Source organism: Phoenix dactylifera, chromosome 11 (genome assembly GCF_009389715.1).
Source record: "Phoenix dactylifera cultivar Barhee BC4 chromosome 11, palm_55x_up_171113_PBpolish2nd_filt_p, whole genome shotgun sequence".
Classification (NCBI taxonomy): domain Eukaryota; kingdom Viridiplantae; phylum Streptophyta; class Magnoliopsida; order Arecales; family Arecaceae; genus Phoenix; species Phoenix dactylifera.
The window spans coordinates 14,901,674-14,916,659 of record NC_052402.1 but is presented as its reverse complement, the minus strand read 5'-3'; the positions used below and the strand labels follow the sequence as shown (position 1 = coordinate 14,916,659).

The 14,986-nt window shown below is 37.3% G+C and overlaps 2 protein-coding genes across 2 annotated transcripts; one reads left to right on the top strand and one right to left on the bottom strand.

Moving 5' to 3' along the window:
* Window positions 1–1,362: 1,362 nt before the first annotated feature.
* LOC103709290 (DNA-binding protein DDB_G0278111-like) lies at window positions 1,363–6,410 on the top strand. Its single transcript, XM_008794566.4, has 7 exons — window positions 1,363–1,514; window positions 4,199–4,264; window positions 4,355–4,404; window positions 4,474–4,538; window positions 5,590–5,681; window positions 5,792–5,863; window positions 6,038–6,410. Exons 1-7 carry the CDS (start codon window positions 1,512–1,514, stop codon window positions 6,074–6,076), a joined length of 387 nt encoding a protein of 128 aa, XP_008792788.1. The 5' UTR covers window positions 1,363–1,511; the 3' UTR covers window positions 6,077–6,410.
* Window positions 6,411–7,602: 1,192 nt separating this feature from the next.
* On the bottom strand, window positions 7,603–14,953 carry LOC103709289 (protein usf). Its single transcript, XM_026805504.2, has 5 exons — window positions 14,615–14,953; window positions 14,289–14,431; window positions 13,941–14,070; window positions 9,370–9,561; window positions 7,603–8,079 (listed from the first exon to the last, which is right to left on the bottom strand). Exons 1-5 carry the CDS (start codon window positions 14,783–14,785, stop codon window positions 7,867–7,869), a joined length of 849 nt encoding a protein of 282 aa, XP_026661305.1. The 5' UTR covers window positions 14,786–14,953; the 3' UTR covers window positions 7,603–7,866.
* Between the last annotated feature and the right edge of the window lie 33 nt (window positions 14,954–14,986).

Sequence of the window (14,986 nt, the reverse complement as noted above, 5' to 3'; positions counted from 1 at the left end):
TTTAGGGTCCTTTGTTTCTTTTGGTGTGACTCATGTAGATTTCTGTAATATAAAGCAACATTTTTTATAATTATAATATTTTTATTATGGATATTTTGGTATAAAAAAATTATAAATCAAAACAGTTTTTCGATGCATGCTAAAAATGAGCAGAGCTGAGAGTAGCTTAGTATGGCCCATGTTATGTTCGGCGTGCCTTGCAGGGGAGAGACGTCCTCCTAGAGGGCGACTCGGCGACGATGATTGGGTGGATTCTGCAAGTTTTAGATGGAGTCGGCGATTACCACCCGCTTTTGAGAGATATCCGGGCTATGGTTCATGATGGATTGGTGCTCCAAATGAAGCACATGTTTCGAGAGACTAATGGGGCAGCGGACTAGGTAGAATCTTTTGTTGCTAACCATTCGGAGAACCACCTATGGGAGGGTGAGACGGAGCTGCCTACAGCTCTCCGTGATGTGCTACTTTTTGATTTTTTTTTGCTGTATTCGTACACGTTATGTATGATACTTCTGTTTTAACCAAAAAAAAAAGTTTTATTCTGGAGCTTCTTTCAAGAAGTTGTTTTAGATTTTTTGTCAAATTGAAATAGATTTTCGATTTTTTTACCAAACATTTCTATTCTAAGTAATTTTAGAGGGTCAGAAGGTACTTTCAAGACCACCAAAGCTCTGCCAAATGGGGTCTTCTTCTTTCTTGACTTGGCCACATGTGCTAGGAATAGTGTCCAACTTGATCGCAAAACTTTTAATGGCGGTTTAAGCTTTATTAAAATAAAATTTTAAGGAGATCCTAATTAATAATGATTTGGCCATATTAGAACACAATTGTAATAGTTACTCTCCTTATCCTCTCCCCATTGTCTAGAATTCACCGTTTTGATCTTTCTATCAATCTCCTATTTCCTTTTCCACGTTCAATCCAATCTTCCGCGCACTTCTTTCCATGACCTCGATGGCGGCATCCCCATCAGTCCCTGAAACTAAACCTACAAAACGTGTCAAATGCACGCTTTCTAAAGCTTGAGCCGACTCTTCCGGGCTCGACTTGAGCTCGAGATAGATTCAAGCAAACTTTCTAAAGCTTCAAGCCGAGCTCAAGCATGTAACAGCTTGTTTGCACTCACTTTTGGCTTCTCGCTTTGCCCCGAGAAAGCTTGTCGATGGGCTTATCTGGGCAAACCCGATGGAAATCTGGCCCAATATCTTATCTTCATTGGGCCGAACGGGGACGAAAAAGTTTAGCGTACTTGGAGTCCCAAGGCAGCCTCATGCAAGAAGTTCGCAGACTTCAACGTATTGGTACTGGGCCTAAGTCCCGAACCCAAGCCCAAGATTGAGCATGTACTTCCGGGTAAAAATTAAATAAAAGCTGAGAGCATCGGCGCTTTTGTCCTGGACAAGGACTAGGCGAAGTGGGCAGCGCAGCGGTAGCGTCGGAGCTACGAGCGACGAATAGCCGTCGCGCGATCGAGGCGGAGGGAGCTCGATCTTTTAACGTCTAATCTCTCGATGGTATACACGATCCCATCTTCTTCCTTTACCCCCAAAATCCTCTTATCTGTTTGAATCCGAACGTTTGATCTGCTGGTTAGGGCTTTGTCTGTTCGCTTTTTTTTTTTTTCTTATTATTTATTATATCTTAGATATTGCACTTGGAATGCCTGATACTCAGTTACATCCAGATATTTGAACCTGTGAGAACGATTTTTATTCTCTCTACTTGTACAATTTTGGTGGTCAGAAAGAGCAGAGCCGGGAGAAATGGTTTGTGATTCTGATAGTTCTGAACCTCTTCGGCCTTGTTGTTTAGGGTCAAGGATGCTTTCAGCTGACTTGGAAGTCTAGTTTTGAATGTAGAAATTCGGGCGCAAGTGATGGTGTAAAGTTTTGTTTCTTTCAGATCGAGCTGAAGATCCTGAAATAAAAAAAAAAGTTGGGTTGATGGAACTGTTGAATCAAAGTCAACTTTCTTAGTGGGAGATATGAGTAGTTAAAAGAACATTTTTTCTATCTAATTGATGTTTGAGCAAGGAAAGACTTCTGGTGAGATTATGGTACATGTGTAATGAAATGAATCTGCGATCATTTTCTCTCGAGAACAATTTGCAAATATAGTCGAGCAAGTTTGCTTAACACTGGAGGGAAAAAAAGGCTTCTGCATTAGGCACTTGTATTATGTTGTTGGATATAGTATCATTTCCTTGTATGCAGTGAGTGTGCCTTTTTCCTCTGTCTGTGTGTGTCGGGTTGGGGGTTGGGTGGGTGGGGTATAGGGGAAGGTGATAGATAAATGCACTTTTCCTCTCTCTATATCTATTCAAATAATTTTTTGAGAGACAAGAAACACTATGAGTCTGTTGAATATGGAAGCTTGTATGATGTGAAAAGGTTATCATGTACATTAGCATTGCCAGCCATAATACCACCTCTATAAGAACCACTAATATATGCCACTGGAATGAATTGCTTTCAGCTAAAGTGGAGTTGAAATAGCCCTAGTTTATGATTTTGTATAGTTTCTATCAATTTCGGCAGTTGAGCGGTTCTGATTCTGTCACTGAATTGATTAAAACCATCATGGCCAATGCCTTTATTATTTTTTTTCCCTTTTAGTATGTTTGATCATTCTTTCATATCTGTTTTGGCTTATTTGTGTACTTAGTGTTTGCTATGTATTCTTTTAAGCTATAATTAGTGTAATTAGCTCACTCTTAACCAATATCTTATTCAAAGCTTTTTTGAGTAAGGATTTTCTTTTTTTGTGAGTAACCTCCGATGAGAATAGAACTTATAGTATTAGGCTTCCATTCAATTTATCAAGCAACTGTTGAATCTTAGGTGTACGTACAATGAAGGATAAAATAAATCACATTGCCCCATGTTTTTCTCAGTTTTATCTTAAGACAAGGTTGAACTAGGTGAGAAAAGGTGAGAAACATAAAGATAATTTTGTCTATGCATTTGCAAAATTAAAACAGGTTTTAAACTCTAAATTCATTAATTTTCGTTAAGTGTTCATATTCAAAAATGAATGTGAGAAATGCTGGATCGATACCAGTGTCTTATTTACAATTTCAGATGTTGAAAACCTGATGGAGCTTTCTAATTCTATTTGCTCGAGGATTATTAATGATGAAATAAGCAATTCTAAAATCTATGTTCTCAAATTAATGATATAAAATGGACTTGGCATTTAATGTGTAAATAACTTGATCAAATTGGATCTTATGGCCCAAGGGATTGTATGATCCATAAGATGAATCTAGATCTTATGATCTTTATACAAATATGAGATCCAGATTTTTTCAGGGCCATTTTTATCCAGATCATGGATTGAGAGATCTTGTCAACAATGATAATACACCATATCAGGATACAAGAAAGTTACTAAACCTTTTTAGGTGGTTAGTTTTGCCAATGCACTTTCCATCCGCAACAGCCTCCACTTGTGCATGTAGTCCAAATTGATGTTTTATTATGAACATCTTCATTCAACATGAGCTTTGCAGGAGAGTTTGGTCTGCTGGTCCACCTTTTTACAGTTATTCCATGAGAGGGTATCCACTGTTTGTTGAATAATCCATTACTTAGATTAATCCACACCTAAGCCTGGAGTTTTGTGAATGAGTTAACCTCAAAACGAACATTGGAAAAGGCCAGGTGATTTTCTGGAGGTAAATTAATTATTTTAGAGACTTCTAAACAATCAATAGATAGTCCTACTTATCCTTTTTCCTATCAAGAAATAGAGGCCCAATGTGGAGAGCAGAACCATTTAGGAATGTATCATGCATATCCTTTAACACTCTTTTTGGATTTGGGCATTCCTACAAATGGGGCATTTTACAAGATGAATTTCATTGGGTCTATGCTTCCTGTAAGAGGAAGAGAAAAGCTGCTCGGATGGACAGAGAGATTTACCTAATTAAAGACCTGCATCTCTTTGATCTTTTGATTTTTTTCCTTTTTTAATCCTGTTTTAAAAATTTTGCATTGTCCTTACCTATAAATTATTACATATATGATGTTCCTTCAAGTATTAATAATAATACATAGATTTATGCAAACTGATCAAGACCTAAACTGAACATGGAATGAAACAGATTATTAAAAGGAATAAGATTGAATGCAAATTTTTAGGTCTCTGTTATTGATAGGGTTTTGAAGTGAAAAATTGATTTATTATATTTTAATAGGATGATCCAGAGCTACAAGCCATTAGGCAAAGGAGGATGCAAGAATTGATGGCTCAACATGGCATGGTAAGTCAGCCCATTAATTATAAATGAATACGGTAAAATTACTTTCTCAATTTTCTAATATCCTCTGGTGCATGGCATCTTTTGAATCAGGGTAGTCAGCAGAATGCAGAGCAGCAGAATGCACAAGAAGATGCCAAGAGGTAGGTTTTTTTTTAAATAACTTACTGTGCTAATCTTACAGAATTAACTGTCATTAAATTCTGATTCAGGGAAGCAGAAGAACGTAGACAGTTGATGCTTAGTCAGATATTGTCTTCTGAAGCAAGAGAAAGGCGTAAGATCTTGAACTGAAGCTTATATTTTTGGACTAGGACTGCTAATGTTACTGTATAAGTATATCCTGCAATAATATGTTATCCTGCGATTACAAGTTTGCCATGTTGTGAGATGTTTGGGCAGTCATGCAGGTGGAAGTTAATATGATTTTCTTAAGGTATAGAAACTGTAAAAACATGATCACTTTTCGGGAGAACCACTTCTTTGAAATGAACAATATGTCTATCTATCTATCCATATATCTATATCTCACTATTACAACATGGAAATGCTCATTTTGCAATGTAGGTTTGAAAAGGTAAGGTTGTCGTAAGGTGGAGGAAGTTATTTAAGAATCAAGGTTTATTTACCCATTATTGGCAACATAAAGCTACTTCTTTTGCAGTTTCACTGGCTTGCCGGAACCACATGGATGGGGCATGTGTTGCACTAGAAGGATGTCGGTTGAGCATCCCAAAAAGTGACCATATATTTTCTGTTATGAATTTAGTTTACTAAAACAGGATCAAACATTAAAGAGGAGGAGAACAATTTAGAGGCTTAAATTATGATAGGAAGGGAGAAAGTAGAAGAGGTTCATGATTTCTATTTCTTGAAATGGGAATGCAGGAGTGGAGAATTGAGTATCTAATTCTTGATTATTGCATATTAATCAGGAAATAAGGGGTAGAGAGAGGATAGTATTTCCGTACTCTAGGTTGCTAAATAGATGCATATATACAAAGAAAGGCAATCAGACAACCTCTAAAGTGATATTCATGAAACATGCCAGGTGGTACCACACATGCTTCTGACATTTGTGAGAATGTCGTTTTGCACTTTTTCCACAAGCCTGTTTTACATTCATTTTTATGTCATCACAGTATTACATGTCATAGTACCTCGTTTCCCTCTTCTCAGCGTTTGTGCTGGCGAGAGTTCCAACTTGGGACAACAGCATGCCTGTCATATTTCCACACACACACAAATAAAAAGAAAAGGTTTCTTTGTTCTTTTCTAAGTTCCACCAAGCTTTGATGATTAAACACCGCTCTTCTATGTATGAATAGTAGCTCGTATTGCTTTGGTAAAACCTGACAAGGCTAGAGGAGTAGAAGATGTGCTTCTAAGAGCTGCTCAAATGGGTCAGATCTCTGAAAAGGTAATGCAGTTTGCGAGTCTGAGGAAGGCTGATATCCACTTAAAATTTTTGGGCTTATCATTTATTTAACTTTAATGTTTAAATGTCTTTTGTCATACTGGGTTTTGCAGGTATCTGAAGAGAGGCTTATCTCACTGCTTGAGCAGATTAACAACCAAGCAGGCAAACAGACAAGAGTTACAGTAAGTAGCCGACCTTGACTTTTCTGCTCCACCATTTGACATGGTAAAAATTGAGCTATCGGATGTCCCTAATAGCACATACCATTACTGTGTCTTCTCTACCCCTATCCATATGAAATAACCATACCTATAAAGTTTGGGATATAATGATTCACTTTTGCTCTGCCTCATCAGATTCAAAGGCGTCGGAGTGTTCTTGAGGATGATGATTGAAGTCTCTTCCTACAGTTTCTGCGTGGTTTGAGGAGTTTAATGATGAGCTTATCGTTGTAAATGATCCAAGAATCAGTATCTTCCTGCAGCATTTTATTGCTTGATGACAGTTCCCGCTACTTTGAGATGAAATTTATAAGGTCATAATGCTCTTCGAATTTAAGCCCTAAGCTTGTCTTTTGTAACTGTTATTATGTAATGGTATAAAATAATGATGCTAGTATTATCAGTCACCTCTTGGAAAAGGATGTCAAATATGTAAAATTTTTGGTAGAAAAGGTGATGATGAGAACATTAGGATATCTGAATCGAGCTGCAAGGGAAGCTTAAATTAGCTGCTGGATCCGATTGGAGACAATTAACTTGTTTATATGAGGGATTAACCATGTGATAATTAGATCAAAGGCATGGGTCGAAGGTCCTTTCGATCGATCCTAATTAATAGAACATCTCTAGACAGCCTCCTTGGGCATCTGCTAGAAAAAAGTATGTTGGGGTTTCTAGATGGTATCGGACCCTGGTATTATTTATTGATGGATATGTTAAGCTTGTGGGTTGTGTAAAACACTCTTCAACATTGTCCTACAGTTTATATCTGAATCTAAAAGGTGAGGTGTGTGATAAATTGACATGCGAGAAGAAAATATGAAGTGCACAAGCTAGAATTTTTCAAATTTTTATTAATACATAGTACTCATGTTCTTCCATATGTAGATTATTTTTGGAATATTCATTGGAACAATAGTTTGGATGAGTTGCATCCAGGCCTGACCTAATCACACAACCATAATGCTCTTCAAGACGTGTCCCCCCCCCCATGAGAAGCTCTCGAAGACGTGTCGTATATTGCAGACTGCTTCATGGACTCGCTGAAGACGTCGGCATCCCAAGCCCTTGGTGAGAAGAAACAACTCACATATTATAGCATGAAATCTTGCAGCACACAGTATTTAATGGCAGAATAAATCAAGAGTACTTGGAGGAATTCTGTAGTACCCTGAAACGTTTGCAATTCCAACCTGAAAAAAACCTATTGTCACTTCGCTTCTTAAAATGAACTTTTATAATGAGTCAGCCATTTCGAGATACCAACTCAATCAAATATGAGCACCAGCTCTCCATGAACAACTCCTAAGGTTTTCATTCCTAAACAGGTTAAAATGCCTACCACCAAAATAACTTCCATAGCGAATCAGCTATTCGAAATATACCAATCCAATCAAATATGAGCGCTATGTCACAAATTCAGAGTCTACTGGATGGAGGACTGTCTCAGGCATAAACCCACACGGCAACCCTTTATCAGCCGATATAGAACCATTGTAGTCTCCCTCACCCAGTCTCCTGACGCCATCATAGATTGCCTCTTACTCCAGAAGAGGCAGCCACCCATGGCTCGGATCCTACTTGATGCTATCAGGTCCTACTCAACCGCGTCGAAGGTTTCGCATACGGGGGAAGGCTTAGCCTATGCAGAGGCACTCCGGATGCCGCACAAGCTTTGAACAAGGCAAAATCCATACGTCTATGACAAACACCTGGATCATTTTCATTGCAACATCACACTCCAAAACTTGCAAATTAAGTATTTATCTGCAGTACATTCACATAGGGGCATTCACATAATTACAAGGGTCATACTTCAGACAGATACTTGATGCATGACCAAGTTCACGACGTGGAATTCACAGAGCAGCCACAAGGATACCACAAACAACACTGAGTCACAATGTCAAAATTATTAAGCAGCTTTGACTTTTGACTGGGTCAACAAGTCCTGGAAGAAAGACTCAAGGAGACAGCAAGTAAGCACCCATCCAAGCACGGAAGCGAGACCAAGCCAAATCTACAGCTGCAGGGTTCTCATCGTCCATTCCCATTCCCTTCCTCCTCTTGATGCCATCAGGCGATGTGTTCATAAAGGCATGAGCACATCCAGGATAGGTATGAACCTCATATGGAACTCCAGAGGACTTCAGCTTTTTCTCTAAGGATTTTGCTGCCTGAAATTAAATCAAGGATTAACCTATGTCAAGCATTCAGATAACTTTTATGCGTCAACAATACAAACAATTTTCTTGTAGTTACAAATCAGCCAACAATAGCCGGCATAGCATGGCTGATGCTACAAGCATGACAAACTGATACTGCAAATATGAATAAGGATCAGAACCATGTACAAACTGAAAAGAAGGAAAGAGTGCAGGTGTGTCAGAACAATGCCTCAGATCATCAAATATAATTCTTATTCTGATGAAACATATTCTATAAATTATTATTCTTCTAGCAAAGTGAAAAATAAGCCATGCCCTAATTACTTCCAAACAAATGATGCTACCATCTAATTTATACCATGGTTGTTGATCATAACGACCAAAATGCACTTTAAAATGTTAGAACTGGCTAATATTTTTTTAGCTCTGAATTTTCAACTATAATGAGCTCTAACAGTCACTAAAACAAGTAGACCAAAAGAAACCACCATAAACATCTTAAATTATGTGTTTTACTGAATGCACACAAAGAATTGCTGAATATTAGAGCTAAGGTGGATAACATGGATCTGGAAGAACAGTGGGCATGGCAAATCCAAGGTTGAAGTCCAATAATTCATGAACACTGATTCTTGTTCACCACATGTAAGTTTTCAACATGGATGTAAATTATCGGTAAAACATATAAAAATCTACCATCAGCCTTAGAAAATGACAAGCATGCCTACTTTTAAAGTGTGATACAGTGCTTGCTTTATTCAAGTTATCCTTAATTCAGAGATAAATTGTTTAGAATATAAATATAGTGTATAAATGTTAGCGTATGAGTATGTCGTATGCTGTCTCCATTTTCACTGGGAGCATCAAAATCTGAAATCTCGTACTGCACCTCTATCTTATAAACTTAAATGTTTCATTCTCCTGACTTCTTTAGTTTTTATATGGAAGAACAGAAACTTGAGTTGACCCAACTATGACCATATGAGGAAATGATCATAATGCAGTGCCACACAAAGATATTAATGCTGATTAAATTTATCTGTTAAAATCTACTAAATGTCATTAAGCTTATTCATAAGAGTATAAAAGATGATTAATTGCCCGAATCAATGTTCGTATTTACTTGTGCTATGAGAAAATTAAATGAAACTGATCAGATGACACTTCGAATAATGCATGTAAAGTTTTTTCCAATGATTCAGTTAAAAGAATATAATTGTTCATCAGATAAAGAAAGCACAAATTTGTAACTCAAAAACAGACATATAAAAAACTCAAGTGGGTGAAGGAGGACAATACACTGATGTCAGAAAATCCAACATAGTTATCAAGCTCCCCAAAGTGAGCCTGCACAGGAGCCTTTGCCTGAGATGGATCAGCAAGTTCTGATGAAGGAACTCCATAGAAGGCAACAACAGCATCAACTTCAGGGACCAGAACTGCACTTGCAATGGATAAAGCACCCCCCATACAAAATCCAGTTACACCAACCTATGCAACAGAAGAAATGGTAAGCTAAGAATGAGAAAACCCTCAACTAGATCCCATTTCAAGTGAAAACCATTCATTTTCCTTCTAATAGGTTCAAGTGTTAATTTTTCTTCACATTTCTATCCAAACCAACAAATAGAAAGATAAGTGACACAGATCAATAATGCATTATATAAAACAAGAACAGAATTTGCATTCTCTATTGCATGACAAAGCCAATGTGATATCCACCAACTCTGAAATAGGAAGCTAAAGTCTGAATACAAAGAAAGGCGAACACCGCACGTACATTATAGACCACACTGACTAATATCATCATGACATAAATAAGATATAGAAGCAAGGATTTAGGTGTTGCTAGCACAGGCATGGTATGCATGTGTCAAGACTCAAGCCATACTCAAAAAATGAAAAATAAAAAAATAAAATATAAACTAATGTCTCCTTTCATTTAGAAATTAAATAAAAAGAATATAATGAGTGCTGTCTTGCCCTAGTGCCAATGCTAGTACTGGCCTGTCATGGGTTGGCACTTAAAACCTTCCATCGAAACCAATAATTCAAAATTATTAACTGGCCTCTTACATGCTCTATCATGGTGAAATATTTGAATGAATTTATGAGATAATTATGTGGTCAGGTAATTATTTAATTTTAACTAACATCTTTGCATAATGATTAACAAAATAAATCATAACTTGTTCATTATGCTTTGATTAATTTTTTATTCTTAAAAGAAACAGTAAGCAAAAAGTTTATTAGCTCTTGGAGCATATCAAGAGAAGACATCCAAGCAATAAGAAAACAAGCAGCTAAAACTTAAATAGAATAATGACATTGATTGTCAAAGAAATTTTCAAGTACATATTACCAATCACCTTAACTGATGTGTTATTTGGTACTCTCTCTCTCTCTCTCTCTCTCTCTCTCTCTCTCTCTCTCTCTCTCTTCCCCTCCTTCCCTCCCTCTCTCACTCTTGCTCATTTTCAAATATAGATGTTCTTGTTCTCTTCACATGGTTAATACTCTAAAAATCTTGCATGGAATGGGCCATCATATCCTTGGATGTCAACTTTGATTGTAGAATAAGTCAATCTTCTCTCGAACTGTCTATCTAGTGGATGAACAACAATCAGATCTGGTGTTAGTTGCCCAAATTGTTGATAGTCAAAGATTTGATGTTTCAATATTGGAGTGAAAGATTAGATCTTTTAATGGAATGAACATGTTATTCTCCAACCATGCGCTCTTCATATAGTGAAGCTTCAAGTGAGATCGCTTCATGCAGCGGTCATTGATCTTCTTCAACTTGATTTGCGCTTCAGCCTCAGGGAGGTTTTAAACGCCTGATGGTGTCGTGGTTATCTGCTCACAGCTTTCAATGACTTCAAATTATTGTTGATAGATCAAATCAATGCGACCAGCCCAAAGATCTTCTTGGTCTTTGGTATTTTGAGAAAGGTCTTGATGCTTAATTTCTCATTTGGTAATATGACGAAGGGAAAAAAGAGAAACAAAGGGAGATAAATGAAAGGATCTTAATGAACAGAAAAGAGTGACAGAGAAGGACTGTCAAAATGATTGTAAGATCAACTGGGATGGCCCGCATATGCATGGATGGGATGTCAAACTAGGGAAAAGTAGGGTCTGAATGAAGAAATCACCTTCCTCTCTTGTAGTTGCTGCTACAAGAAATAAGGGCTCTATTTGATTTCTATTCACAACCAAGAGGACTTCTAAACCTACAAATTAATTTTGAGAGTCCAAAGGAAGTCAGGAAACTAGAACTCAAATTTATATAAATTTTGGGAAGGTTCATAATGAATTAAGTTTAGAATCCTTCAGAAAGAAGTTTTAACCTCAGTTTACAGGGATGATATATGCAAAAGCATCATTTTAACTGCAGAACAACTGAATTCCTTAATAGATTTATCAAAGCAACACTGAAAGGGTGAACGAAGATTTATGATCCCTAAAATTAAGTTTAGAACTTAAAAAGAAATAGAAAGACCCTAATTCCTTGATTCATATGATATATGAAATTAAGTCCTGAATTTGAAAAAAATGGCAAGGAAGTTAAAATTGCACCAGGATAAGAGTACATAGCAACTGGAAGAAAGTAAAGAAAAAAGAAGAGATGAGAAGGATAGCGAGAAGGAGAGATTAATCAAGAGAATACGAGAGGTCTATAGGAGATGAAGGGCAGTCAAACCTGGCTGTTTTTCTTTATTCTTTTTTTTCCTTTGTCAAAATAGAATGTCAGACTCCTAGCTACTCAAACCCTCTATCCGACAAGCCTAGTAGGCCTCCCCATATTTTGTAATTTGAGTCAATTAGGACTCTTTAAACTAAATAATTAATCTTGCAAATAGGTACCCAATTTTTTTTAAAAAAATATACAAATCTTGGATACCCATGGAGTCCCATATAAATATATACATCTAAAACTTTCCACAGTTAGAAGATGTAACTTTAGGACTTCCATGCTCAATAGATCTAAAATAGTACCTTACACACTAATGCTACTCAATATAGGACATCAAAACCAGCACTACAGATAAAATAAAAATTAGCAGACTTAACGTAAATTACTTCGCTTTCTCTCCGTATGCCCGCTCTAATATAGGATCTTCAACTAACAATATTCCCTTCTATTATATGATCATCTCAAACGAATGACATAAGGGGAAAGATTGATACATAAAAAAAAATGATATATCTAATTGTATTTTTAAAAGATCCATCAATTATTGCGATAAGAATGGGTGGTGGTGGAATTAAAGCAACAACACTAACTCTGCATGTAAGTGGCAAGCCTTGAAAAACCTGCAAGGAACCTGCAAATTCTTTAATCTTGCAACATTTTCACTCAACTGAATAAAAATAAAATATACCATGATCAAAGTAAAACAAAAAAGAGACTTTTAACCAACTTGCCATGATCAAAGTAACATTAGAACTTTTTGTATGCCTCTCCTACAAGCAATCCCTTACATCCTTGCAAATGAGCCCTCATACAACAAACTAATCAAATTAAGGAGAAAACATACAGCTGCATTTTCAATTCAATCATCTCATGTTATTTTCAATTTTCTTAAAAAAGGAAAAAGAAAAACTGTGATAAACAAATTTAACATTACTTCAGTGTGCATAGATAACATACAAATTACACATATATAGTTGATAATCGAGCATCTTGCCTTAGCATCTTACATTGGTGTGTCAACACGTCTAATTACTGAAGTCCCTTACTAAAGACATTGAGAACTGCCTATCTGGATAGTATGAATTGTAATATTAATACTTACAATTACAAATGTGGATTGTGATTCCCCACATTCATTGAAGGGGAGTTTGGATAAAAATACAAGAAATATACACAAAAAATTGAGATTTCAATATCAAAGCTGGCCGATAAAAACATTATAGCTGGAACTAATACTAAATATTCTTTTAATTACTGTGGTACACATGCACATAGATATGCATATAGACACATATATGTATCTATGTCTGCATGGATGGATGTAGAGTCAAAATGCCCAAGCAAAGGCATTCAAAATTTGCTTTATCAAGGGAGAAGAATGCCTCAGTGTCTTGAATAGGCACAGGTTATACACATAAGAGCAATTTGGTGCTTTCAATATAAAACATTTTAATGTAATAATTACGTTACACCAATTTATATAATTCATTGATTAAAAGACCAAAATATCTCTACACGTACTAACCATGCCAATTCAGTGGAGCATAATCATTTGAATCTATAAGCAAATGGTTTTAGCACTGGCAGAATCAACTTTCATCAACCCATGCATACTTAAATGAAATTACATATTTCATAGGCTTATAATCAATATAATGTGTATTCAGAAGTCCATTCGTGGTGGTCAAATGAGCAAAATGTTTGTTTCTCGATACACAAAATGGAAGGAGCCGAAGAGAGATTAGGCTATGTACTCCCTGCAATAGATGCACCCGAAAAAGTGAATTATCAATATACAAGACAGAAACTTGGATATATCAGGGAAAAAGAAGGGTCCACAGTTAATTTGTTCATTTAAGTATTTTAAAAGTCATATTTTCGGAACTGAAATTTGCTCTATGTAAGCATCATAATTAAAATTTCTAAGTCCGTACGGTCACTCTCTCTAACTTAGCTGGCATGGTTTGACAGTCAATTTCATTTGCAGTTTGAACTTACAAGGTGTTCAATTTTACTGTTGTTGATACCTTAGCGTATCTGATCTATTGGGCTATTTAACAGGCTGACAACTTCCAAAACACATACATAAATTTAGCCCTTACAGCACTATCATCAGCCAATGTAACAAAAACCATCGAATCATCAGACAAAAAGAGATATTCCGTGCACTCACCTTTGATGAACCATGTGCCTTAAGCCAATTAACTGAAGCACGTATGTCCTTAACAGCACCCTGCCAGTCCAGACCTTCCATCAGGTGCTGTGCCTCGGCAGCGTCCAAACCAACCTTTCCACGATACAGACTGACCCAAGATCAAAGCAAGGAAATTTATCAAGATTAGGTAACAGAAAGTTGATAGAAATTCCTCAACGTCGTCAAAAATGAAGAACGCAAACTATGGAATGGAAGAATGCAAACAGGTTTGCTTTCAAATAAGTCAAGAAGCTATTTAACTGTTCGTAATGCACGAAGGCTTTTGTCAGTAAATAAATAAGTAATCCATTGGAATCGATATCATACTCTGGAATTAAAGCTCTAAAACCTGAATCCATTTGAGCAATGTGCAAAGCGTGGTTCTTGACCTCAAAATCTACTCCCCACCACTCCTGCACCACCACCATTCCCGGCGCATTTTCTTTGCCAACTACATACGCATCAAATATCTGCGTATATACATAAAAATTAACAAAAAACAAAAAAAAACAAAACAAAACTGCAAATTTCATTAGAATTCTCCTCACAGGCCCCATTAGAATGCGGTTCTCGAGTTGGACTCCGGAAGCGAGAAGGAGAGAGAGAAGAAGAAGACGGGGAGAAAAGGGAAAGGAGGGAGGAGGCGGACTTACGGTGTCATCGCGGTGGATCTGGATCTTCTGAAAGGCGTCGGAAGGGGCGCCGGCGGAGGCCATCGAACGGACGGGCGGCCGGAGGGCGGAGACGCGGCGGCGAGCGAGATTGGCGGAGACCCGGGAGGCGGCGAGGGTTCTCGCTTTCAGCAGCAAGGACTGGGCTGCCATCTTCGCACTCCCTCCTTGCGAGTTATATGAAAACAAAGAAACGTCACCGCCAGTCGGGTGGGCTGGTATCCACTCGCTCTCTGGAATAATCCGCCAGGGACCGGCTTCCTTCCCGCTGCTCTACGCTAGAATCTGACACCCGACCAAACCTCGAAGAGCGGTGCGCGCTTGGATCGCTGCCACGTAGCTTATTCCCCCCCC